This window comes from Gymnoscopelus microlampas, assembly GCF_963454915.1.
Source record: "Gymnoscopelus microlampas genome assembly, chromosome: 1".
In the NCBI taxonomy this organism is placed as follows: Eukaryota; Metazoa; Chordata; class Actinopteri; order Myctophiformes; family Myctophidae; genus Gymnoscopelus; species Gymnoscopelus microlampas.
The window spans coordinates 28,687,954-28,715,005 of record NC_139962.1 but is presented as its reverse complement, the minus strand read 5'-3'; the positions used below and the strand labels follow the sequence as shown (position 1 = coordinate 28,715,005).

At 38.8% G+C, this 27,052-nt stretch overlaps 2 protein-coding genes across 4 annotated transcripts in view; both read right to left on the bottom strand.

The window, feature by feature from the left end:
- Window positions 1-21,236, bottom strand: part of nfat5b (nuclear factor of activated T cells 5b) — a 43,613-nt gene extending 22,377 nt beyond the window's left edge. Inside the window, exons 1-2 of one of the 3 annotated variants that reach the window (XM_084043408.1) lie at window positions 20,938-21,236; window positions 4,774-4,899 (exon numbers count right to left, since the gene is read on the bottom strand). In XM_084043408.1, the coding sequence (XP_083899534.1) occupies window positions 4,774-4,899; window positions 20,938-21,010 (199 nt within the window). In that variant the 5' untranslated portion in view covers window positions 21,011-21,236. Of the gene's footprint in view, window positions 1-4,773; window positions 4,900-7,363; window positions 7,501-7,704; window positions 7,795-20,937 lie in introns of those variants that run through there. The other 2 variants (XM_084043409.1, XM_084043410.1) reach the window with 2 other exon arrangements.
- Window positions 21,237-23,686: 2,450 nt separating this feature from the next.
- Window positions 23,687-27,052, bottom strand: part of LOC311043414 (polycystin-1-like protein 2) — a gene marked incomplete at its 5' end in the record, with an annotated part of 28,755 nt that continues 25,389 nt past the window's right edge. The window contains 6 exons of the mRNA XM_084054650.1: window positions 23,687-24,031; window positions 24,918-25,049; window positions 25,171-25,272; window positions 25,416-25,626; window positions 26,309-26,469; window positions 26,716-26,843. Of these exons, the coding sequence (XP_083910776.1) occupies window positions 23,882-24,031; window positions 24,918-25,049; window positions 25,171-25,272; window positions 25,416-25,626; window positions 26,309-26,469; window positions 26,716-26,843 (884 nt within the window). The 3' untranslated portion in view covers window positions 23,687-23,881. The remainder of the gene's footprint in view (window positions 24,032-24,917; window positions 25,050-25,170; window positions 25,273-25,415; window positions 25,627-26,308; window positions 26,470-26,715; window positions 26,844-27,052) is intronic.

The following is a 27,052-nucleotide window of genomic DNA, read 5'->3' as shown; positions in this document are numbered from 1 at the left end:
GAGACACTAAGTTTGGTAAATGGCTTACATTTCATTTCCCTCAAGCACATTTTAAAATGGTATTTACAAACTATTAAAAGAACCACACCTGCATCACTGGGACCACTTGTTCAGTTTTGTTTTCAGAGTTCTGACTCATAATCAAGGTGTCCTATTTTTAAAATGTTTTCATAATATAAATAACTGAGTTCAATCAAAACAGAGCAAACTGTGGTAAGTTAGCACTTTGATCCATGGTCAAATTTAAAGGGGTATTTCACTTTAAAACACTTCTGGGGTAATTTATCTACTACTTAAGTTGCTTGATTCAATATTTCGATATTAGATCTTTTCAGGCCAGGATACCAATTTTATCCAATCAGGAGAGAGAACTCATACAACATACACGATAAAGAAGTGAAATTGGAAGAGATGACAAAGAAATGAGCAGACAAAATTGGAACTGGAACATTATAAAATTGAAGCTGATCTATGGGTTCCCTTTCCTGATTAACCTTTTCAGAAAGCACTTTTTTGTTTTAATCGAAAAATATAATACTCTACTTTTAAAGACTGTTTGAAAGGCAAGAAAGAACAATGAGCCCAGACAATGTCTGTTATAACTCAGGTAACCATCAGCTTCTTTAAGAATGAGAAAATAATTGTGAAAAATAGTAATATTTTAACACATAGCTAAAATTGTCAAAGTAAAGGACACATGAATTATACAGAACCTTTGATTTTACAGGGTATTTCTGCATTGCCAAATATCTGAGGACAACCTCTAAATGTGCTGCACTTGAAGGGCCAAGTGATAGCATAAAAGGGGCTGGGAAAAAAAAGAAAATGCATGAAATAAAACAAAGATCAGAAATGACAGACTGGGCCAAAACGTTGTGTAAGAGAGCTTTATATTTCAAACAATCTGTATTGTCACAAGGTGAATCTATGAATAGCAGCATCAACAGCAGGCAGGTGGTGGCTAAAACAGTGGTTCAAATCTCACCCAGCATGCACCAGCATTTGGGCAAGCTGTCAGGTTGGGTGTATGGTAGCAGAAATCTACTTACTGCTGGCTGCAGTAAGAGTAAAAAAAACTGTTTTGCTGGGCTAAAACTAGAAAAAGTGCTCCTCGGAGCACAGGTCTCCACCAGGTCAGGTAGTTTTTTGTGGGCCAGCAATGTTTGGAATTCGTCAATCAGGATGGAATATGAAAAATCAGACAAATCTGTATTGATCACTTGACTATAGAGATAATGTGTACCGATTTGCGTGATGTTTGGACAAAATGTGTAAGGAGTAATATATAAAAACAGGTTTAGCAAAATATCGGCATCCAGGTGACACTATAATAGGCTAATGTTAAAAGGGTGGCATTTGTTCCTCAACGTAGTGCAAATGTGCGTGCAAACTTTCATTGCAATCGGATGCTGTGTTCATGATTTGCAGCATTTTGTTCAAAACGTTCCACTCCTGCAAACGTTAGATGTCAATCTTAGCCAATCAGGATGGAATATGAAAAATCTAACAGATCCGTCTTGATCACATGACTATAGAGATCCTGTGTACTGATTTGCGTGACATTTGGATAAAATCTGAAGGAGTAATATCCAAAAATGTGTTTTACATAAGTTGGCTTCTTGGTGGCGCTATAAAAGGCAGATTTGAAAAATGCAGGGCAAATGTTTTTCCTTGGCCTCTAGGGAGTGCGCATACAAAGTTTTACACACATCGGTGCAGTTATAGGTAAAAACATGAATCGCCCTGTTATAGTGCGTAGCAAAAAATCCTGAAGGGGCGTCAACAAGTGTCATTTGGTAGCGCGGACATCTTGGTGCAGGGCATAAACAGGTTGACTTAACATTGACTCCCATCAGTGTGTCTGCAGCTACTATGCCACGCCCCCCGTGGGTAACGACACGTTGCCAAGCACTATAGAGCCACCATGAGGCTGATTTTAACATTTTCAAGTGGCATTTCTTCCTCGGCCTAGTGTGAATGTATGCAAAACTTCTCGGAAATCGCACGCTGCGATCATGATTTGAGGCATTTTGTTTATAACGGACCAATCCTGCAAACTTTGGAAGCCAATCTTAGCTAATCAGGATGGAATATGAAAAATCTGACAGACAAGTCTTGATCACATGATATACAGTAGAGATACCGATTTGAGGGATGTATGGATAAAATCTGTAGGAGTAATATTAAAAAATGCGTTTTGCAAAAATCAGCCTCCTGGTGGCGATATAACAGGCCGATCTGAAAAACTTGGGGCAGAGGTTCTGCTCTGGCACTCAGGGAGTGTGCGTGTACATTTTCGCTGCCATCAAGCCAACTGTGCCGGAGATTAGCTGTTCACAGACAGACAGGCACACGGACGGACGGACGGACAGATGGAAAAGGTGCAAAACATAGTCTCTGGCACGCCTTCGGCCTGGCGGAGACAATAAAGACGGATAGCAAAAAGAAAAGACAAATTGCTCAATTGTTCAACTTGACTCTACCCATTTGGAATTCAAAAATAAATAACAATATGAGGAAATATCCAGATGATGTTATAGCCAGTTTGCAGTGAAGCTTATATTCCCAGGTAAACTGAAATATACTTCACCTTCTTTGCGCTACAGCCAATATGTCCCACCTGGTCAGAGGCCAGCAAATGGCTGCAGTATGGCACTGATCTCCAAAGGCAAAAGGCTTCGTGTTGTACACAAACTCACTAAAGCCTGGGCAATTTCATAAGGGGCAGAGCAAAAAGGGCTGAAGTGATTTTGCATTTTGAGTGTCCATGTTTTCATTTTTTTAAACCATTCCTTTGAACTCTCAGGGAGGGGTTGGGACAAAAGAAAATAATAAATAGTTTGTCAATAAACTTTCAGATTTACGTGTAAACAAGCAGGATTTTTTGCATCTATTTCTTAGAATTAATGAGACTCAAATGTCTTTAAATTAGTTTTTGGGTAGTAAAGGTTGAGGTGGGGATTGAACAGAGACAATTAACTGCTCACTATATAAGTTGTTTAAATCTTTTTTACATAATCAGTCAATTATTTCATACCATTGACCAAACACAATGTTTTGTGAGCAGTACCAAAATAGCTTCAGACTTGACTTGTCCCAAGATTAGAATTTTAATTAACGATTTTAGTTTAATAAAAAAAGAATATGCCACATTACTTAAATTAATCAGAAGGTTTGTATTGATTCCCTTAAATAGTTGATAATTAAGTATTTGACTTGGTCATAATTCTGCTTGTGAAGCCAAATAAGCGACAAATCAAGTCTCACACCCATGCAATCTGTAGTGGGGTATAATTTCGCAAGTATATAATGCATAATTTAGAGGTTAGACTCAAACTGCAAAGCACAATGTTCTCAGGTCAGACTGAGCCATAAATCATTGTAAGAAAGGTACAGTCTTATTAATCACAGGATAGTGCTGTGCATCCAATTATTGAGCTGAAATCCTGACACTTAACACACATACTGTTTACAACACATATACAGTATTGTATCTTTATATTTTTAGAATACTTTGAAGAGATAGTGCACATTTTTACTAGGGGTGGGACAATACGAGTAACTCACAATACGATACTGTGAAGATATTTGGCCCTCGATAGCAATGATATCAAGATACACGATATCTGCTATAATCTTGCAAGAAATGTCAACTATGATACTTTACAATGTCTGTGTAACTGAAGAAGAAGAAATGCCCATAAAAAGGTAAAAAGCTCGAATTATGTATTTATTCACAGAATTGACATGAAACCTTAAAAGATTCTTCATTGGACATCACAAACTGACCAATCATACATGAAACAACAACTGCTTTATGACCGCTGCCCATGATACTGCCTTACAAAAGAAAACATAGGGAAAAATAAAGAACCTTACGCACTTGAGTAGACGGAGAGATTAACTTGTTGCTGCAGAGACAGAGCACTTTTTTTGTTAAATAAAATACCATAATGTTAACTATGAAGCGCAGAACAAGTTTTGGTGAGCACTCATGTTACAAGAACAGAGATGCGAGGCTATATGGAAAGGAAACTGCGAGGTTTGTAATTAATCTCTGCCAGCCAGCAACCTGTTGTGTTGACTAGGGTTGGCTGGTTGGTAGGGAATGTCTGTTCCCAATCTTTTTCTGCTATGTTTATCCACTGAAATTGCGCAGCCTGTTTGCAAATTCTACGGGGCTGAGAGGATGATTAGTAGCTATACACTGCGTGCTGCTCTCATGCAATGGTCTTGTGCCACGAGTTTGCGCTTTGCACAAGGGGAATCCATAATATAGAGCACCTGCGTGTTGTAATATTAAATCAATACTTGCCGCAAGTGTATCGACAACATGCGGAAGAACAACATATCGCAGTATTGATTTGCTGTCCAACCACTCATTTTTATAATATATACTGTAAAGTCCTAGCAAACCTGTATGCCATGTGTGATACTGTGTAATCACATAATTGTTTTCTCCTTTTGTATTAAAACCAGGCAATGCTTTTCAACTGCAATTATTTTGTGAAACCTCTAACTTTCAATACGAGGGCCCCATTGAATGCATAGTAATGGCTTGCTCGCCCATCCACTCTGCATATATGTGCCCATCTACAAGTACGAACTGATTGCTAATGCCCATTGTGCATACAGTGTAGTGTGGTTGGTTGCAATGGTCTCTTAGGAAGGTAGCCTAAAGAAGCGCAGACTCCAGGCAACAGGATGGGACCATTGCCACTGTCACCATGGAGGGGGGGACGGGGGAAAAGTCGCTGAGTGGGAGGAGCTTACCTGAAGCAAGAGCAGCTGAGGGAGGAGGCCCCGCCTCTCCGCCACTCTTCTGGCTCATGGCTGTGTGGTTCTGCTGAGCGGAGGACGGCAACTGCAACTCTCTGGGAAGAAGGTCATACACTGATTCTGAGGGAGAAGAGAGGGAGAAAAAGATTGATGGCAAATTGACCACTAATTGACAACTGCTTTTCTGAGAAATACCTCCTTCAAAAGCCACAGCATTGTTGTTTTCTCAGTTAAAGCTGAAATCTGGGATGTATTTGAATTATAAAAACACATAATTTTAAAAGGGACACAGACAGGCAGATGGGTACAACGGGTACTCTGATAATGGGTGCAATGGGTACAGCGGATATTGCAGAATCGGGTGGGGCATGCATTCGCAACTTGCATCGTTCCTAAGTAGGCCGTCTACTCTACATAAAACGTATGGATTGAGCCTCTGTCTATGTGTGTTTCTGACTGTCCTACACATATCTCGAGAACCGATCGACTTCAAACTTGCCGTATGTATCACATATGACCCGAGGCAGCGTTGTGCCAATTGGGAAGTCTGTCGGATCGTCCTTAACCGGAAATCCACAAAAAAAAAACCAGAAAATCCTCTGTATCTAGCTGTCTGTCTGGGTACTATGCCCATATGGAAATCTCAGATGCCTGATGTCATCAATATGATGTCATATAGTACTGACGTCATAGACTGGCCTCCAAGTACTATGATAATGGGTACTGCACTACACGTTTCCAGCTAGCATCATTCCCAATGGGCATCTGCCTAGTTCTCCATAATTCTAGTGTCTCCCTACAGAAAAACAGAACAAGAGCAACTTGCAACTTGAATACACAGATCGGTGATGTCGGACATAATCCTGTCTGGAAATTATTAGTGATAGGAATAATTACAGAATTATTTCCATGATTAATTACAGTATGTCCATATGATCAGTGAATGTAAACTTCAGCCTTAGTCTACTACTGCATCAATGTCAAAACACCTCCACCCCCAACACATAGCCCAGCCACTAGAAACCCTGCAACTTGTACAGCAGTCACCAGAAACTGCTGCCCTCCGTTTCCAAGACGTGTTAATTAGGTGAAAAACAGCACAAAGCCGCCCTGGTATTAAACGCTGACTAGAAACTCTCTCACATACACACTCGCGCACGCACACACACAGAGGAAGACAAGACACAGCCTGATGCTGACTATAACGTCTGCCTTTTATTCAAATGAACAAACTATTATTTTTAAAACCGTAATAGTTTGCTGCTAATCAAAGTCACACATTCACACTGGCATTGTTTAGATTGGTCACATCCTTGTTTACCCTATAAACCGTATACCTCAAACAAGGATCAAATCTCTAATCCAGATCTTCTCTTCCCTTTATGAATGCATTACCCCAATACCTCGATATACATTTCCAGTATGGTCGTCTCAAACTCAAGGCAATGGCCCATGGAGGAGCTCCCTAAAGGTTATCCATTTCATTCGAGTTTTGGGATCTGTATGCACCTCAGGGAAAACTGAACTGTATAGAGAAGTGGTACAGTAAAACAAGACTATGCAGGTCAAGGCAAAAGTCCTGGCATGCCAAATAAATAGCAGATCTCATTACAGTAGAGGGAGCAGGGCTGCACAAAAGCCTTTCTCTCTCCCCTCTCTCTTGTCTCCCCTCGGGGCCAGCGGGACACAGGGAGGGGAGAAAGCCTTAGGTCAACAACACGACAACACTTTTACTAGAAGGCCGATTCATCATCCAAATATTATGGTATGAACTTACAGCGGCCATTACAGTCGCCTGACTCTCTGCCAACTGCCAGCTTTAATTACTTGCAGCTGAGTCCCAGGGTTTGGTGTGTATCGGATACTTAACCCTCCCATTGTTACCACTGGCTGTGTACAACAGACAAACCTGGAACTTACTGAAACTAGCACATGCCTCTTCAGTCCCTAAGCCCTTTAGTTTCAAACTGTTTGGATGAGCACAGAACACTGGTTCCCAGCATAGGAGCTTAAATATGGACTCGGCAAACTCCTCTAACCAAACACATGAGGCCTCCTAGTGTGGTCATGTTGGTTTATTTGCTAAGCACTTCAAAGAAACTCACAAACACATACTGTATGCCATGCATGTGCTTGCTATACTGTATACTATGCACCCATACCTACGCACGTTTCTTTTGTGTCTCTGTCCCCTCATCTACAGTTACAAGTCCTCCCTCGGCTAAATGACTGACTGACTGACTGCACATGCGGGAACATGTGCTGTGAGTAGCAACCCTTCCAGTAAACAGATTGCCAACCACACAGACAGAAAATATGTACTCTGCTCTCGCGGAGCTGCTCTCGAATCACTGGCTGGCCTGTTCAAAGTGTTTCCACACACAGTCCCACAACTTTATAAAGAGTGAGAATTCCCATTCTGCTGCATATTTGTCTCCCCAGTGGCAGACAAGAATACAGTTCTTTCTTTGTGCATTTACAAAACACAGCCTCTTTCACATTATGGGGAAAAAATACATGGTCAACATCATTAGCTGGGGAAAATAAACACACTGCCTCACGTGATGTTTTGATTTTGACAGACCTCAGATTGCAGTCGTGTTTTGCATGGTGACAACCTACACGAAGAGAACACTGCGGATAGCATCTCGTTTTCTGTCCTGTTTTCTTGTATGATTAAATCTTCACTCAGAAAGACCACATTGACAAAATGCGCTTGTGATGCAGATTTTCAGATTAAATAATTGATTTCTACGAATGTCCTAACATAAATGTGGATAAAAGTTGGCTGCCGTCAACATGAAAATGTGTAGCCAGTGTGAGCAGTCCAATTTCCATTCCCATGAATATGTAAACAGACCAAATACCCAAACCAAATACACATACAATTTATGCTCTGTGTAGGAAATTGTACATAAGACTAACCACGTTTAAAACCCCACGGTAAAATATCCTTCATAACCAACGAATCCTGACCGCCACTTCTGTTCGCATTATATAGTAAGTAATGGCAGGCTAAAGGTGAAAAGAGAAAGCACTCACCATGTGAAAGGCAGGACTTACACTCCCATTCATTTCCCTCACATTCCTGCTGCTTGCTCTTACTGGCCTTGGCACCTGGGGCGTGGCACAGAGTGACTGTTAACTCCCCTTCTGTCCCCCTCCTCCACTCCACCTCCTCCCTTCACTGTCTTGTTTACTGTGCCTGTGTGTGGACCCTTTTCTCTACTTCAACTTGCTCAACAGGTTAGTGGTATTGTCATGAGGAAGCCTGTCGAGCAGAAATGAAGCCGTTGACAGAAGTATCTTACGGCGTGAGTGGTTTATAGGTACTGAGGGGGGCACTAGGTGGGAAACACCGTGTGTGGTGGTGAGGCGCCATAGAACCAGGAGGGACGGGAAGGACGAGAATAAAGCTCACCTTGTGACAGCACGTTTGACGAGTACTCCAAGCAGAGAGAAGCTCATTCAAAAGGGCTGGCACCTGCGGCGAGCCATCTACAACAACCCTGATATGTTTACAGCCAAGCCTACATGAGGGCTGCCAGGGACTCCATAGCAACATGGGTCAGGGGACCGCTCTCTCATAGAATTAGCTCCTCTCATGAGACGACGTCGAGAAAATTAGCTAAAACGCAATGTCAATTAAGAAACTGCCGTGGGATACGGTTACAACACCGTTGCAGAATCCTCCTCATATATCAAAAAAAAGGGGAGTGGGTATATTGAAGCAACCAAAGGGTTAAATCTTCACCTCATTCTGTGCCACCCAACAATGTGTAAAGGTATCCCAAAGCTGTTAAAAAATATCTGCACAGTAAAGTTTGCCTATTTATTCATATCAGGTTTTCAGTGCTAGAAGGCTATAGGGATGGTACATCTCACAAGCCCTCCAGGTTCATTGTGATACCAGCAATTAGTGCACTGGCTCCAAATGGTTTACATTTTGATATTTAAGATCCATGGGAGAAATAAATGTTCGACATCAAAATGTACGACATCAAAAGTGATAGTTGAGATTTGTTTCTACAACTGGTGCCTGCATTTTACAACTTGACAATCCATTGGCTTCAGGAAGGAACATGTCGCAATTCACATATTTTGATATGGTCTATGACGCATCTCTGATTAAGATTAATTACCACAGCAGGAAAAGATGTGTGAAAACACAAATCACAGCAACGCATAATGTAAAGCTAACAGCTACAATGTAAAATCCTGAGTGTTGATTTAACTGAGATTGTACAAATGCAACACTATCCATTTGCTTGCATTTTTACACTCTCAAATGAAGTCAAATGAATACTATAGACTTTACTGTGTAATATAAAGTGTTATGGCAAAACATTTATCTGTGTAATGTTTTACTTGTACTTTTTGTGAACCACTTTGGGTTTTGTCCAGGACAGATGAGAGGCACTGCACAAATTGAATTTATTATTATTATTGTATAGACAACCAAATATGTTTAACACTCACAGAGGAGCTAAACGGTCTCCCACCACCATAAACAGAGACGCACCCTTGACAGCTCAGGCAGTTATCAGGACATACGGGCTAACTCTGGAGTCAGCAAAAGGACTTGATAAAGTATATAAATCCTATGTACGTTGACTTCTAGTGGGTTGCAATAATCGTCAGCGCTCAGCTGGCTTGTATTGTCACCATGGTGTCAGCCACCCTTATTTCACAGCTGTCTAATTGTCTAAATAGAGGTGGTAAAAAAAAAAAAGATTGCATTGGTACAGTAAATGACAGGAATATCTGCATGAAAAAGTGAATATACTAGAGTACTACAAACAAACAAACAAAACTACTGCATCACACAGGAAAGATGACTGACACAATTTCATATACTGGAAGTTAGCATAAACATGAGGCAACTGAGATAACTGTCTGACACATTTCCTTCAAGTTATTTAATCGACCAACTTTTTCACAATATAACCATCAGCATTTTTTTAAAGATCTCTGAGTTCTCATAATGACGCACTTTAATGAACGGACAATGTAATGTTACTAGAAGAACTACAAACAACAATAAATATTGAGAAACTTATTGTATGTTAAGACTTGAATTTAGAATTAGGACTTTAGTTTATACAATATAATCTTTTATCTGTGGAAATACTTTTGATGGGTCTTTAATCTTGGATATCATCAATTAAAATCTACTTAAATCCCATATGGCAAAGTATTAAATTGTACCGTTTCCTTATGGACCTCACTCTTTCTGATTAAAGCTTCACTCCTGAAGTTTTATGCCTGTTGTCTCCCTCTCCCAATGGAGAGGATAATTGCAACGATGTCTAATCCGGCAGGTGTGTATTTTATTCACACTGACAAACTATCCAAGCCCATGAGCGTAGGAAGCATTAAAGTGGGTGGGGCATTCTAACGGGGGTTGGGTCATGGTCACAGCAACCACCCCTATCGCCAATGGTTTCGTAACCAGTAACGCTATAATATTATTTAAAAACATTTGTAGACCTTATTAATACCACGGGAGAAATACATTTTAATCTACATGCTGATGGCTGCTCAGATGGCCATGATGAGTGCTCAGGGGGAGCAGTTAGGGGTTAAGTGTCTTGCTCAGGTACACTTGAGCAAACCAGTGGCCCCTATATTTGTATGACAATGACAAATAATGGCTAAAACAAACAAACTACAACATTAATCACAATTCCAAACTCAAATAACACAACAATTAAAAATTAAATAGTGTAAGCGTGTGGCTTGAGGCATTATGTGCAACCGAACCTGACGTGGGCTGTCTTTTTAGAGATATAATAATTGAATAACAAAAATCAACACCGCTTTCATGGCAACTGCAAACAACTTTGTGATCAAGTTTAGGTCCTGCCAGGCTTTTATCTGTCAAAATGGGACACCCAACCATTACAAGACAAGAGACAGAAGTTAACTGGTTACTGCAGGTGATTATATATGCTTAACTAAAAGGCCTATTCCGTATGAGGGTTTCGAGCACCAAAGACAGCAGATCTGCTGTCTTTGGTGCTTAAAACTTAGTAGCCAAAAACGTGACAAAGTATAAATCAGGCTTTACTTTCCTCCTCTTTGACAAATGTGTAGAAAAACCTTCGCACACCTAGAATAAAAGGTTTAAAAGCAGGTGCGTAGGCAAAAAACAGTAGACAACATCAACAATAAAAGATATGCCGCACACTGCCATTTGCACGGTCAAGAGTAAAGTTAAAAAGAAACAACGTTTTGGTTGTAGACCTTGCCCAGGCATGCCTGAGTCTACACGACCGAAACGTTGCTTCTACTCTTGACCGTGCAAGTGGCAGTGTGCAGGAATATATTTTATTGTTGATCTCCTCTTCGACAAAAAAATCTCTTTATGTTGGGACATGAAACATATCAAACCAAGAGATTGTCAGCCAAAAAACAGGCCAATCAGCTAGAGTTGTTCCTATACCGATACCAGTATCGGCAAAGCTGCCGATACTGCCTAAAATGCTGGTATCGGTATCGGCAAGGATGGCAGTCTATGCCATTCCTATGCCACGTCATTTATTACATGATATTTCATTTAGAGTAATATTTCGAATGTTTCAGTTGATGTTGCACAACTTTTTTATACTATTATGTACTATTTACATTATTAGTCTACTAACTTGTAGCTGCACAATTATTAATGGAATTATTTCCTAGATCTGTGGTTCTCAAACTATTGTTACAGACCCTGTAAAAGGTCCATTTGGAACCCCCTCAAGGAACACTGAGGGTCCCTGGACCAAGGGGCCAGCTTCCGAGTTGTAAATTGAGGCTATATAGGAAGAGACAGTTCATATGAATGGCCTGTAGTCTCGCTGTTTCACCCCTGCTGGTGTCAGAAGTAATTAAGCTCCATTCAAGCGGATGTTTTTTTTGCCGAACTTTCCACTTGATTATATTACCTTAAGAAAGAGGCCACAGCATCTCCTTTCTGTTGTTTGCTTATCTACACTCTGCACTCTACTTATTATTTTAAATGTTAACACATTTATCAAAAAACTAAACTCTTTATCTTTTAATCAGCCTCTTGAAAGTAGGCATCAGCTAATGCCAATTATCTAAAAATGCCAGATATCGGCCCCTATAATCGGGGCCGATAACTAACTTTTTGTCCTCCAAACTAGAAACCACACAGATTTAAATGTTTAATGTTAAGGCCTATCCATGGAATTTAATCTCAGTCCACAGGTATCTATTCCTCAGACAGAGAGTGAACAGAATAATCGACAAAGAGTAATGTTATAATATAAAGTAAGACAACCCGTTAACATGTTTTCTAATAACTATGGGCTCTGAGTATTGGTAAAGAGCGGTACGGGGTACAGGTACAATTTTTTGTATGGAGTAGTACATAGTATGTGAAAAAGTTGTTTGCAACATGTGCTGTGTCTCAAATGAGTGAGTGTAAAGCGATTTTTTTCAACAATATGTTTATTTATTGCCTATACTTTTTAGTATGGCGGTTGCAATACTTTCTGAGCTTAATAGATATCCTTATATAGGTAACTCTTGAGTCTTTAGTGCGCTATCATATTTCAGATCTAAATTCCAAACAACCTGGTCCCTTATGGGTCCATTTGGTTCCTGAGGCGGCCAGCCTTCTGCCCACTATAGCCTACCGGTTACAGCTGTATGCAGTCTACGCCAGAATATGCAATTGAAATTTAAGTTAATATCGAGTACAGATCATTTCATATCAGTGTCTTCCCCTTTAAGAAATTGTGCACAATTGTGCACTTACATTCTATATTGTAAACAAAGAAACACACATTTATATTGAGGCTGTAAAAAATAAAATAGTAAAACTCAATTTAGATACATTTTGAGAAATATAACCTGAAATTATACCAGAACAATCTCAATCATTACAAAAGTGTCACTCCCTTATTTATTTCCTCCACAGCTGTTAGAAAGTGAAAGTCAGCCAAGCTTTGTATGGCCAAGGAAAATCACTTGTGTGACACAAAGCTCAGACGTTTGTGGCATGCAGCTCTTTCTGTCCAGCTAATCCCAGAGTGACCGGAGACCACCTCCAGGAGATCAGATTACAGTAGCCGCTTTCAGCAAACACACACTACTACCCTAACTTCCCTAGACAGCCAACTAAACCTGTAGTGTTATGCCTAATTATTTATACTTCATCATTATGACTAGCTCAAAATAACTGATTTCCAACTGGAAAACGTGACATTGCTTGCAGAAAACAACTGATTGCATCGTGTTTTAAAGTTGTCAATCAGTTTTTATCATATATCAAAGGATAAATTAGACTTTAGATGCATTCATCAGAAGAGATGATTTTACTATCATTCACCATATTAATGCACAAAGCTTTGAAATTGAAATGTTAATTTTACATACATTTTATTTTAGTTTTAAGCAAGGTGATCTGATCTACAGCCCACGTTCTTAGCTATGTAGAAATTCCCCTGAATGTTTACCTGAGGATTGAAAAAGGAGAAGGAACAGACACTAGGCTTAACATGAAAGCTAGACCTCAGAAAGCAGTGGAATTCAAACTATTTACACAAGACAGCCCTTTGACACGAACAAGCACACAGACACACATGCATGCACATTCCCTCTCTCTGTCTCTGTCACACACACACACAAAATGTGTAATGTATTGTATTATTTATGGTGTCGATTGTAATGAAGTGTTACTGTACGCTCTGTTGTCTTGTAATGTTTTCTATTGTTCACTGTTCTATGTTTTTTGTGGGACTGAGGATGAAAATTTGCATCACTGCTAAATCCAGTGCATTTACACTATATTACTATGCTGTTCATTAATATGCTCTGTCCCGTCGAAATAAAATCACACACACACACACACACACACACACACACACACACACACACACACACACACACACACACACACACACACACACACACACACACACACACACTTCGAGATTGTAGTGCATGTGTAAAGGATGCTTCACAGACACTTATCTCTATAGCTGTAGAGATTATCTAAAATACTCCTTTAGCATATCTGATAATTACATTATCAGAGTACATCTGCTAGTACATTTGCTAAGTGATGAGGGTCTTGTACATACTGCTGCTCATTATGCCTTGTGTATATGTACAGTAGATAACTTAGTAGATAACCTTAATTTCTTTCCTGGAAAACAACAAAATGATGGAGCTTTCACAAAAACAAATTTCACCCACCAATTTACACCTGTAAATCTGTAATGTGTGACAAATAAAAATCAATTCTTATTTTTACTACTCTAACTAATACGGGACTGTCCCCCTCAGCACAAGCTCTCACCCAGCCATACACACATAAATCACAACTTCAAGTTCCAACAGCATATTAGAACAGGAAAATTGCTCCACAATGTGCCCAGTGTGCACACTGGCACTTCTCCCCAGTTACGGTAGCAGGAAAACCAATGCTGAGGCAACAGGAAGGCTTGTGTGTCATTTAGCACACACATACTGTATTCAGACAGTACCGTATGACATCACTAAGCTTGCGCCATGCTAACCGCAGTACAATGACACTTTGGTAGAGGTTTTGGTTGTGTAGTTACAGTACGTTGCCATGTAACTCGCGAGACATTTTGCTCCATTGATTAGAAATTGATATTCCAACATAGTCTCCTCACTAAATTATCCACAGGGAAAAAGCTCTCAAACTCACTCGAAACAAACACAAGCATAGCAGATTCTGCCAATACTGTAAACTGTATAACATCACAAAACCCAATATAGGGCATAACTCATTGTATGACAAATAGCTAAAATAGCCAATGTAAAAGCCCACGTTACATCATAACGCATTGTGAGTTGTAGGTTGCCTCTTTTCTGTAGTTTTGGGGAAAAAATACAGTATTTTTGAATTTTTGGGGAGCTTTTGCGCAAAATGGGGATGCCAGGGTTAATGTGGTTAAATGTAAATGGGTAAGGGAGATAAAGATAGGCTCTAGCCCTCAGTATGCCTCAGTATGCAGTATAAAGTTCAGGTTCAGGAATAGCCTGTGGGGTCAGACAGATCCCGATATGGAACTCTTGTGGATTTTCCTGTGATTTTGGATGCAAGCTGTTGACTCAGCTGATACGAATGTGAGAACAAACAGATAAAACACTTTAGCAAACATAGGTTGTGTACCTTAAGGCTGCCATATCTTAACAACAGGACTAAGAGTAATGGTCAAATAGGCTTAGAATATTTACAGCCAATTTCTTAAAATGTAAAAGCAACCACTGCTACTTTGACCTACAAGTATTGTACCATTCACTATTATTGAGACAAAACTGACTTGAATCAGAGATTAGAATATAAAGCCATCAGACAGGTTTTGAGGTAGCTTTTAAGATATGCCAATTTTCACTAGAGCACGTTCAGGCAGAAGGATTGTTTAATATAGGGTTAGGGTTAAGAACTCAAGGAAAATCAGCTCAAACAAGCAGAAGAGTGGGTTATCTCAAAGTGGATGCCTCGAGTGTCCTTGGACCAAAGAGATAGATGCATTCTAGACTTTAAACTAACAACACCTTTAAGGCTACTTTTTTATCCATCATACGGTAAGTCAAATTACAGGTTTGTTCTACTTTAATGTTTAAAGCAGCATTTATTTATTTTTATTACAGTATACCACTTTATGTTTGTTTTTTAAAGCAGTATATTGCAGTTACAAATTGTGGCTTCAAACAACAACATGTGCCATAACTTCTCTCAAGGACCACTCTCAGTTTTTTTGTACATAATTCTGTCTCCCTGCCACACAGCACATTTTGTCTTCATCTGTAAAATATCTAAGGCCGTAGACTGGCAGTTGAAAAAAATACCAACAATGACAGGATGCTGGAGGAAATGCCATGGAACAGTGAGATGTCGCAATTTTATTCCCTGCCTACCAGTATGAATGGGAACCAACAGGTGAATCAGGAGAAAGAAATGAAAACACAGGAAATTGGGTCTGCGCAACCATAAAGCTACAGGGCAATGGAATGTTTGTTTATTTAATGTTAAATACACTCTGCATTTCTGAGGCTCTCGAAATACCAGGGGCTTCAGCTAGGAAACCCATGTCACACGAGTGGGTGTGAATAAGGTAGACACAGAGATGGCGAACAGGACAGCTTTAACATGATTCCATTTGGAGCACCACCACTCATAAATCTGGATCAAGGCCTTTGAAATCATAGACTGTGGCTGGAGGGTGAGGGGTGTCTGAAAACATCCAAGGCAGGAGGGATAACTGGAGTCATGTATCGTTTAGTGAAGACTGGCGAACAATATTGAGAAATCTGAACAATGTTAGTCTTACTAGGGTACTGGGGCACGTATGAAATCCAAATAAGGACGGACCCCTGCTCTTTGACATAGGCCCTACAGTGTGTGCGTAGCCTAGTTGTAACCATATCCTGAAACTTGAACCTCTGCTTTTCATCTGCCAATGGAAAGGCTCTCAGCAGCCAAGATTTACCCCTCTTCATATTTAATGTCTTTGTTGACATGTGTCCCTCTCTGAAGAGAAACAAAGGGTCTGGGAGGTAGCTACTCTATTTACTATACCATTATTATTTTCTTTACTCTAGCCTCGTACTCTAAAGCAGAGGTTTACATTTTCAAGTGCACGTGTGTGTGTGTGTGTGTGTGTGTGTGTGTGTGTGTGTGTGTGTGTGTGTGTGTGTGTGTGTGTGTGTGTGTGTGTGTGTGTGTGTGTGTGTGTGTGTGTGTGTGTGTGTGTGTGTGTGTGTGTGTTAATCACACAACTGCAACAAACTGATGAACACATTGTGATAAAATGTCACAATGTGTTTAAATTATATTTGTTCAGTGAAAACACTGTTATTTTTAAATTATTATTACCAAGATAACTTTAGCTAACCATTCCCAAAAGTGAGTCTGAAATAAGATCTACTTGTATCAATTAGTCACACAAATCCACAGATTGTATGTTTTGTTAACACTGGCATAAAATGACACCAACAAGTCATAAAGGAATACAATGTATAAAATACCAACTAGTGGAAGTGAACTTATTGGTTGAGGAAATACTTGTGGACATTAATCTTCAGAGAAAAGTACCAACAAGAAAGACCATACTGTTGAATAAAGCAAAAGGTATACAATTTATCGATAATATTTAATAAATAAATGTAAATGACAGTGATGAGGAAAAGCACATGGTTTGGCACCAGTTTGTGTTGCTAGGGCCTATAGAGGTTAAAGCACTCATGCATAGATCTGGCCAGGCCAAAACAAAGTCATGAGTGTGCAGTAAATACTGGAAGAGGTGATATTTTGACCTGGGACTGATTAGTCTTTTTTACTGAAGTTTGGTTAGTGTTAACCATTAACCCATGAGTTTTTAAAGGAAGTTATGGAGGCAAGTTGAGCCACTTTTGGAAACTTACCTGTCCAAGTTAACCACTTAAGCTATTTTACACTTTGGCTAGTCAGCTCACAACATGTTGCATGCATCACGGAGCATTATGAGCACATCTACTATTTTTGGAAATGTAGAAAATGTAAAAAAAAAAAAATCATAATTGAAAATCTTTAGGGAAAAAAAAAACCTTGTTTGTTTTTTAGTTTTTAGAACAGATGGATTGAAATGGAGCCCAAATTTGTACATACAAATGGAAAAGCAGAGCAATGGGAGTAAAGCTAATAATAGTACGTAATAACACATTACACAGATTACATTTTCTTTACACCACAGGAGATAATAGGCATTGCCATTTGACTATGCAGTATGCAAACATAAATTGTATCCCATATGCTTTTTTTCATGCTTTTTTAATGCTTTTTTTATGCTCCCCCCCCCCCCCCCCCCATATACATTTTACATGATATACTGTAACTGGATAAAAGCAGACTAGTGAACAAGGATTCAAAACAGAACTTTAAACAACTTAACAGCCCAGCCTCAGGTTTCAAGCATGTTTGTGTGAAGGTTGTGAAAGTAGATCACAAACCATTATTATTGTCTCTGTATGCCTGGCCTGCAGATTTGAGATAAAAGTGAGCCTGTTGATTTGGACTAACTGCATCGTGTAGCCAGATGGTTTATCTTACATTTTCTCATTTTCTCATTTTCTCATTTTAACTCCACGGTCTTTCATCTTTCATCATCAGAAATCTACAAGCTTTCAAGGCAATCAAGTATTTCTAAGCACACGCCGCCAAGTTTGCTTAACATAGCAGAGTCAATATTAATAGAGTGCTATGTAAGCCCAGGTTTATACACAGAGCGCCCCACTCTCCATCAGATGGTTAATTATTGACAGGGCCTTGGTGGGTGTCAATATAGAAAACCTAAAATATGAGGAGACCTTGGTCTCACAATTTTTGACCAAGGTATAAAAGGTGTCATGGATGCTATTGCTAACATCTTCTGTAGCTTTAGACCAAACTAGTGTGTGCACTGTGTTTGATTTTAACTAGGCCTCGTGAAATCCTTACCTACCCATCACCCAGGAGGCTTTAAATGTATGTCAGCCTCAAAACAACTATTGTTTTTCAATTTGTGTTAGTTAACCACCCTACTGTATATACTTCAGCGTACGACAAATAGTGAACATAGCAGATCTACAAGCTCACAGCGTGTAACATCAAGACGCGCTGTGAGCTTGCAGATCTGCTATTTTTGAAAATTGAAAGAACATTTTTGGAAATCTTTTGAAAAGATTGCCAGGCCAAAATAGGGACACCAGGGTTAATGTGCTTAATTGTACAGTACCATCATCATCTACGTGACTGCTGCAGTCAGCCGAGCTGGTTTCCTCAGTAATCCATAATGACATTTCATGCCTGCTCAGCAAACTTAGTGGAAAAACAACCCACTGAATACTTTCAAAGATGAGATATTGTGAAAATCAACAATTCAAGGCTATCCTATGAATGTTTACAAAGCTAATGTCCTGGGAGATAGCATTAAGTTAAACTGACTATTCAAATCTTACAAGTAACACCATAATTCCACACATTTTGAACATTATTTTCAAAACGTCATACTATAGTTTCTTATATTACATCATTCTTATATAACCATGACAATTTGACTGCCTTATAATACAAAATTGATTTAATTCTAACATAACTTAAATAAACTAAGCTAGACTAGTACAGTAATTACTTGCTGTAGTAGTCTACAAAAGTATAATAAGTAAGCATATGGCAGGTAGGCTGTGTGGACTACAATTTTGGGAAACTGGCTTAAATCCTCAAAATTATAGCATCAGTACTCAGGTCACTCTTTCAGGAAAATGTTTCTCCACAATCCTAAATTAGCCACTGCCAAGTGGGAGGCATTGTTCATCCATTCAGCCTAACAATTACAGGCTGAATGGATGTTCACCATGTGATAAATTTGGTTTGCTACAAAATAATTTAAACATGGTTAATATTTTTTGTTTGGTATTTTTCAATAGTTGGCTTTTCTTTTGTCTGAGAAAGTATTGTGAAATTAGTATAAATGAAAATAGATAACCTAACTGAATGAAAAGCAGTACTTGAGGGTTGCCTATCGCCCATTATACTGATTACATTATAACAGGGGTGGGAAACATTTTCGGGCATGTGATGTGATGTCTATTCCAAGGTTGGAGAGATTTACTCCTGTACCATCACCAGCCAACAGTGAAAATAATAAGTACCACTTTTAAGTCTTTATATAGGCTGCTAATCATGCAGGTTAAACATCTGCATTATGATAGAGCAGTGGTTCTGTGGTTCTCAACCTTTTCAGGCCGTACCTCGGCAAAATAATCATATTTGAACTGAACCAAAATAATCATATTTGAGTTGAGGCATTACATTCTACAAGCTCACAGCGCCTCTTTCTTGTATTATTTGACAATTTGGCCAATGCTTGACCAGTTTTTATAGTATAGTTTGCTGATTACTTTTGATGCAGTAAAAAAAAATCATGTGGGGGCCCTGACCCCCAGGTGGAGAGCCACTGTGATAGAGCACCACTTCATATATTACTAGCCTTGGATCAAGACAATCATAGATGTATTTGGTCAAGTCTGACTTTTGCTTTTGTGTCTATGATACGAAAGCAAAAGTCAGACTAGATCAAATACATCTACTATGATAGTCTTGATCCAAGCCAAGGCTAATATTACATATATAGCCTATACATATCTATTGTCCATAGGGGCCCCACTGTTGGTTTGGCATTGATGGGGTCAAATTGGGTTGGGGGATAATACTAGCTATAGATGCCTTTACCTTAATTGAACCCAGAACCAGCAGTAATATTACTGTATGTATGTATATACCATTTCAACTGCAGCCTATGCTGTCACCTGTGGGGCTTTAAGGCAAGCTACTCTGGAAATTGAAAGCACTAGACCATCAACACAATTATATAAAGACAAGTATTTGCCAGGTGATATACCAACCTGACAACCTGACATAACTAAATTAATTTAATAAAACTAATTTATACTGTGTTGCTTGCCATAAAAGAACAGATCTACTTCAGTTCTGTTCCTTTTGGCAAGCAACACCGTTGTACTACAGCATATAAATTAGGCTTTATCAGTAGTGGAAAGTAACGAAGTACATTTACTCAAGTACTGTACATAAGTAACATTTGAGGTATTTTTTACTTTACTGGAGTATTTCCAATTTTCAGTACTTTTACTTCGACTCCACTACATCTCAGAAGCAAATATTGTACTTTATACTCCACAACAATTATTTGAAATCTTTAGTAACTAGTTACTTTGTAGATTTTGATTATTATTACAAAACAAACATGCATTAACAACAGCCCTATCATACTCAGGCTATTTGAAAATAGCAGATATATAAGCTCGCAACGCGTTGCTGGTAGATCTACTATTTTCAAAGCATTTTTTTTATATTTGGAAACTTGTGAAAATTCTGTAAAATTAGACTTAGTCTTAACAGACTAATTTGATATTCGTACTTTTATTCAAGTAAAGTAAAGTTTAAAAAAATAGTACTTTTTCCACCACTGAACTTAAATGAATGACATTGGGGGGATGTACCGTGCACGCCACACGCACTCACGAACAACACCAACACACACACACACACGTGATCAGGTCAAGGCACCACAACTTGAACAAAAATCAACAACTAGTACGTGTAGCAGTATAACTATTTGTACGACAGAACGGACTTACCTTTAGAATACAAGGATCTGGGAGAATTCAGGTCGAGGTCATCGCTGAAAAGGGAAATAAAGTCAGAGGGCATCGCAGGAAATCTGACACCCGATCACTGCTATAAAGTGTGACGTTAACCAGGCTGTCTTTACACCGCTGTCACAAGACGGCCAAGAAGAAGCGTCTTATCATTAACCGAATAACCGCTGTGACAGAATACAGCACACATTCGATTAGATCTGATGACGACTGTCTGGTATAGTGACAACGCTCCCGTCCGTCTGTGTGTGTGTGTGTGTGTGTGTCCGTCTGTCCGCGATCAGCGATGGATGTGTATGATCAGTCTGCCAGGCAGCTCAGAGTCAGTCAGAGCCACGCCTACCTGCATTACGCAATAATGAGGCTTTACTTTGGGATATAAAGTAGAGCCACATGATTACTCACACAATACAATAAAATGAAGTTTAGATGAGTGTTTAGTGGTGGGAAAAGTACTCAATTGTTTTACCTAAGTAAAAGTATCAATACTGTAATGTAGAAATACTTTCAAGTAAAAGTCAGGAATTAAAAATGTACTTGAGTAAAAGTACAAGAGAATTGGTATCAAAATGTACTTAAAGTACCAAAAGTAAAAGTATTCATTATGCAGAATATCCCATTTTAAATGTATTTATACATTTAAAATGGGACATCTCATAAAATGGGAAATTCTCTTTTGAAAATAATCTACATGCAAGCGCACAATGCATCACGTCATGACGCATTGTGAGCTTGTAGATCTGCTATTTTCAAATGGCCGAAATGTAAAGGGCTGAAGTGGGTAATGTATGTTTTGTAATACTAATGAAAATCTACAAAGTACTGGAGTAAAAGTACAATTTGGCTCTGAGATGAAAGTGGAGTAGAAGCAAAAGCACTGCAAATTGGAAATACTCCAGTAAAGTAAAAAATACCTCACATAATAAAATTAAATACAGTTTAGATGAGTGTAGATTGTGATCGTGACTCACAATCTAAAGTTTAGATAGTGAGTTTAGTTGGAACTAGTAATGAATGAATACGAGTTTCCTATATAATGGAAAATGTGTAATTAAAACATGATGAAATTAAATATTTATCTCAGTGGTGACATGGTGATGTACTTTTCAGGAGTGGTTCTCAAAGTGGGGTCCAGGGACCCTCTGGGTTCCTTGACAGAGTCCTAATGGACATTTTACAGTTCTGTAACTCTGAGAGTATACAAATGGAACCAAATGTCCCCTTATGGGCCCATTTGGTTCCATTTGTATACTCTCATGGGGGTCCTGAAATATAAAAGTTTGAGAACCACTGTTTTATACTAGTATTATGATCTGACTTATTGATTTGTAATATTCTCTGAGATTACATTACACTGAAACAATTCACCAGAACCGGAATAGTTAACTCAGAGAGAATTGACATTATACAGTATATGAGCTCATATTCGTTTTATCAATGTCAGCATATGTTGTTGTTGTTTTTCTGACAGTTACTAATTGCAAAGCAAGTACTTCATGTAACAATGCTGCAGAAAAAATATAAGGGGCATTGTAATTTATTGTATGCTGGGCGATCAAATATCACAATATTTCTTGATCAAATACCTCAATATTGTGGCAATATTATGGGGATGACTATCATTTCCATCACAGTATATTTACACAATACGATTTTTTTCAAATCCTCATCAGTAGTTTATATAATCACTACTTTAATTATACACTATTGTTACTATAACAAGTAGATCAGTCAGATAAATTCAGAAAATTACATCACTTTATGCATAGTAGGCTACTTTAAAACGAGGGAAAGACAACACTTATGCCATGCCTTAAGGCATGTGATCTACTTTATGACACTTACTCCATATCATATTAAACCAAATCCCAGACGATATTTAGTCTCACATCACAATATTAATATAATATCTATATAATGCCCAGCCTACATGCCTATGTTATTAAGCAGACATGTAGGATATACTTTTTTTTATAGTGAGATAATAACACAGTTGAAAACTGTGTAGGCCTACTGTTTTTCTGCACTGAATATTGATCAGGAATCAATAAGGAAATGAATAAAAGAATCAGACCGATAAGCAGAATGCTGATGGCATTGGCATCAATATGTTCTTAACTGTCTATATTAGTATTGTAATATTGTATGGTTGTTTGTATAGTCTGTTGGGTGTTGTTTGCTTTATAATGGACCACAATGAAAACAAGCATTGTCTTTTTTATGTTTAATCCATTTTGGCGCTTTTAATTGTGCTTTTAAAATCGTATCAATTTCCCATCCCAAGGCTAGTTATCATGACGTTTTTTTATATGCAGCCCACCGGCCATTACGATAAGAACATACCTGATCTAATTCTAAAGATAGCCCTCTCTTTCAGGAATATAATGACAACTTAGGGCTACGCAAAATGGAACTGCAGCCTACCCCTGACCCTAACCTCATACAGTAGCTACTATTTTATAGCTACTGAGCAGAGAGTAAACACCAAACACAGGCCAATAGAGTTTGTATAAATGCTCGGCCAAACCAGATTTAGACTCTGATAAACCTTTCTGTATACAAAGACTAACACTAGCATCAAGAATAATTAGGAAAATAAAATAAACAGCTGAACAAAATGTTAGTATATGGATACATCAATTTAATTGTTTCACAAAATATATAGTAATCTACGTGTGACAGTACATGTTATGATCATCTTACGGTTGTATTGTCTCCTTAAGTTTCAGTTTTCATAAAATATTTACAGTTTTGCTGCAATGGAGTGAAATATCAATATATATCTACACTTACAGTACATAGGTAAATATGATCACAAAACAATCTCAAGGTGTTACTAAATAAACTGATCGATTACATGCAACAAGCCAAGCAACTGATAGGTCTTACAGTGTTTTGTTCATGTCATTTGTACAGGTAAATATTAAGAGGAAATAGTTGAGAGTTTATTTGTACCAGAGGAAACAACCATGTTATCATTCTGAAGCTTTACGCCTTCATTCTTACATTTGATTCCAAACAAACTGCAACATTTCTTCAGCATCAGGTCCACAATCTCCTCCTCTTCTGATGGCTGTGGAACAGTAAAGAGACACCTGTTCAACTAAAGGCTTTGTACAAACTAAACAAAATTGTTGCTACATAGCACTAAAAGTGGTTCTTTGGCTCATTGATGCTATGCAATACCTATCTTAAAGATGCTATATGACACCTTTGTCAAATGGTGCAATGTAGAACCAATGTGCCGAACCTTTTTAAAAACAAATTTTATATTTTGTATTTATAAATATAGGAGATGGACAGGAAACAGGGAGAGAGAAATGGGGAGAGACATGCAGTAAAGATTGTTGGGAAAGGGACTCGAACCCGCGATGCACTATCAGGCTACATTGGGACCTAGGTGCCCGAACTAGGCCAGCAGTCCGGGCCAGAGGTGCCTATCCTGAGCTGAAGAACTGGTAGAGAACCTCTAAAGAAACTGGGCTTAACAGGTTCTTTGAATAACAGTGGCGCTACACTGTATATAGCACCTCAGCCATTCCAAAGAACCCCTGAAGAACCACAATTAGTTTTTGTGTTGGTCCTGAGAACGAAAATAGCTGATCCAGAGGCTATTTCTTTCTTTTAAAAAAAAAAATGTTTTGGTGTCTTTTCTGCCTTTATTCATATAGTACAGTAGAGTGTGACAGGAAATAGGGAGAAAGTAACAGGGAGTGACACGCAGTAAAGGCCATCGGGCTCGGGAATCGAACCCGCGACTCGCTGTCAAGCTGCGTTAGGGGCTATGTTGTATGAGCCTTAACCACTAGGCCATCAGCGCCCCCAGAAGCTATTTTCTGTGCAAGACACCAGTGCATAACTATACATGCATATGTATAAATCAGGCTTAACCAGATTCTCCAAACACTAAAAGCAACTCCTCAGGCTCAGGCTTTTCTGAGTAAGCATGCATTAAATACCTTGTGATGTATCTGCTCTTGAGTGAATGCCACAAGGATGACAGAGATGAACAGGTTCAGCACCACAAAGGTCATGAACACGATGCAGGAGCCAATAAGGAATGCACCAAGAACAGGGTTGTAATTCAGAACCTGAGGAATTAGAATGGGAAAACTGTCAGTCATTTTTAGCTGCCATAATCCCAGACCAAGAACTCAGAACTGCAGACATGAACAACTCCAACATGTTACAAAGGAACTGACACTCACTGACCTCTTCATAATTAAAAATACCCAGCTGCAGGCTGACCATTGTCTGGGCAGCATCCATCAGTGTCCGATATGAGTACAGCTTCCAACCGAACATCAGATTGGACTGCAAAGAGTGAGTTAAAGGATAATAAAGTTCCTCTGTTAATAAAAACTATGTTCTGATTTAGTTAAGTATGCACAGTTCAGTGTTCACTGTTGTAGGACAGAGATAAAATTGATGTTAGGTGACTAAGGGAAACCTCTCACAGCAATGGAGTAAGCAAGGAACATGATGGTCATGACCAGCAGGAAGCCTGATATGTCAGTCCATGCCCTTTGCAGTGTGGCAATGATCATGTTGAGCTTGGGGTTGAGCCTCATCAGGTGCCATAGCTTCACTGTAGCTAGCAACACCAGGAAGGCAATCAAATACCCCAGCACTGCATCAGCCGTCGCCGTCTCATGGAAACTAGCATATCTGAACGTAGAACACAACACAGAGGAAAATAGATTCTTGTCTCAACACCTTCATTTTAATTTAATGTGATGCTATGTTAAGTCTACAGCTTGTAGATCTGCTATTATCTGTGAAGGGTTTACCCAGAATACAGAAGTAATTAACCAGTTATTGTACCCAACTGTTGCAGTTGTTAGTTATAATATAGAACAGCAGGAGTCATAAACAGCTGTAAGGTGCTGTTTGGCTTTAGCCTCCATTTATGCTGTTGCTTTGTAAACGATGTCAATGGAAACACCTTGAAGGCAAACATCACTCAATTTAAGAAAATGAAATCATAATAATTGAAATTAACCAAATCTGAATCTAGAATTTAGTTTGTATTAATGAATACACCTATTGTAGTGGTACAACTGTCAGCTGTAATTTGGGTACATTGTGACACTGCATTTAAACTGAAAACCACAATTTAACCTGTTCAATCGTTAAATTACAAGGAAATGTCCCACTCATTCATTTGATTAAATTCAATTCAATTTAAAATGTCTTGTTTTCAAGAGGCATGCTGTGATACAGGCAACAAACCTGATGATAATCATTCTTTTGATTTGACCTTTCATTAGTAAGCTTGCAAAGAAAGCAGGGAAATGGTAAAATTGTTCACTGTGTAAGACAAGTAGTAGTAAAGAAGTTGGTGACTCACTGGTCTTTGTTGTTCTGGTAGTAAGTCATGTCTCTCTGCCCCAGAAGGGTCCTCTTGATGAAGACAGACAGAGCACTCCAACTGAGAAGAATGATCGCCAGCTCTAGAAGGTTCCATTTACTCTTGAAATAAGCCCACCTCTGTTGTTTCATCAGCTTTCCCTGTCAGGTAATGATGAGAGATTATAATCAGTGGTATGGAAATGTTTAGGCTATTGAACAATCAGTACCTATCAATTGTAGATAGTAATTCTTTGAATTGTTATTTCTGCTCTTTAACAATTTGAAAGGATATTACATCAATTTCACTCAACCTGGTACGTATGTGTATGAGACCAAGCAATCAGAATGCCCAAGGCAGAGCTATAGTATAAGCATCCACAATAACATAAAAATCTGAAGAAATACCTGAACAAACATGTAATATAATATAAAGAGGAAATAGATGGCTTCAGAGGCCATGACAAAGATGTGCAGGCCACCAGGGGATTGGTAAAGACGCACACTTTGCAGCTCACTGCGGAACTGGAATGCTCCTGAAAGAAAAGTGTGTAAAGAGTGAAGGGACCTTGAGTCAGACTTCTATGCAACTCTTAACCACTTAAACCCTATATACATGGTTGACCAGGTTCCCCCTGCAGGGCCCACTCCTTTTTTCCTTTGACATCAAATCTCTTGAAAATAGTGAAAATATCAGATCCACAAGCTCACAACACATTCAACGTGGTTGTGGATTTACTATTTT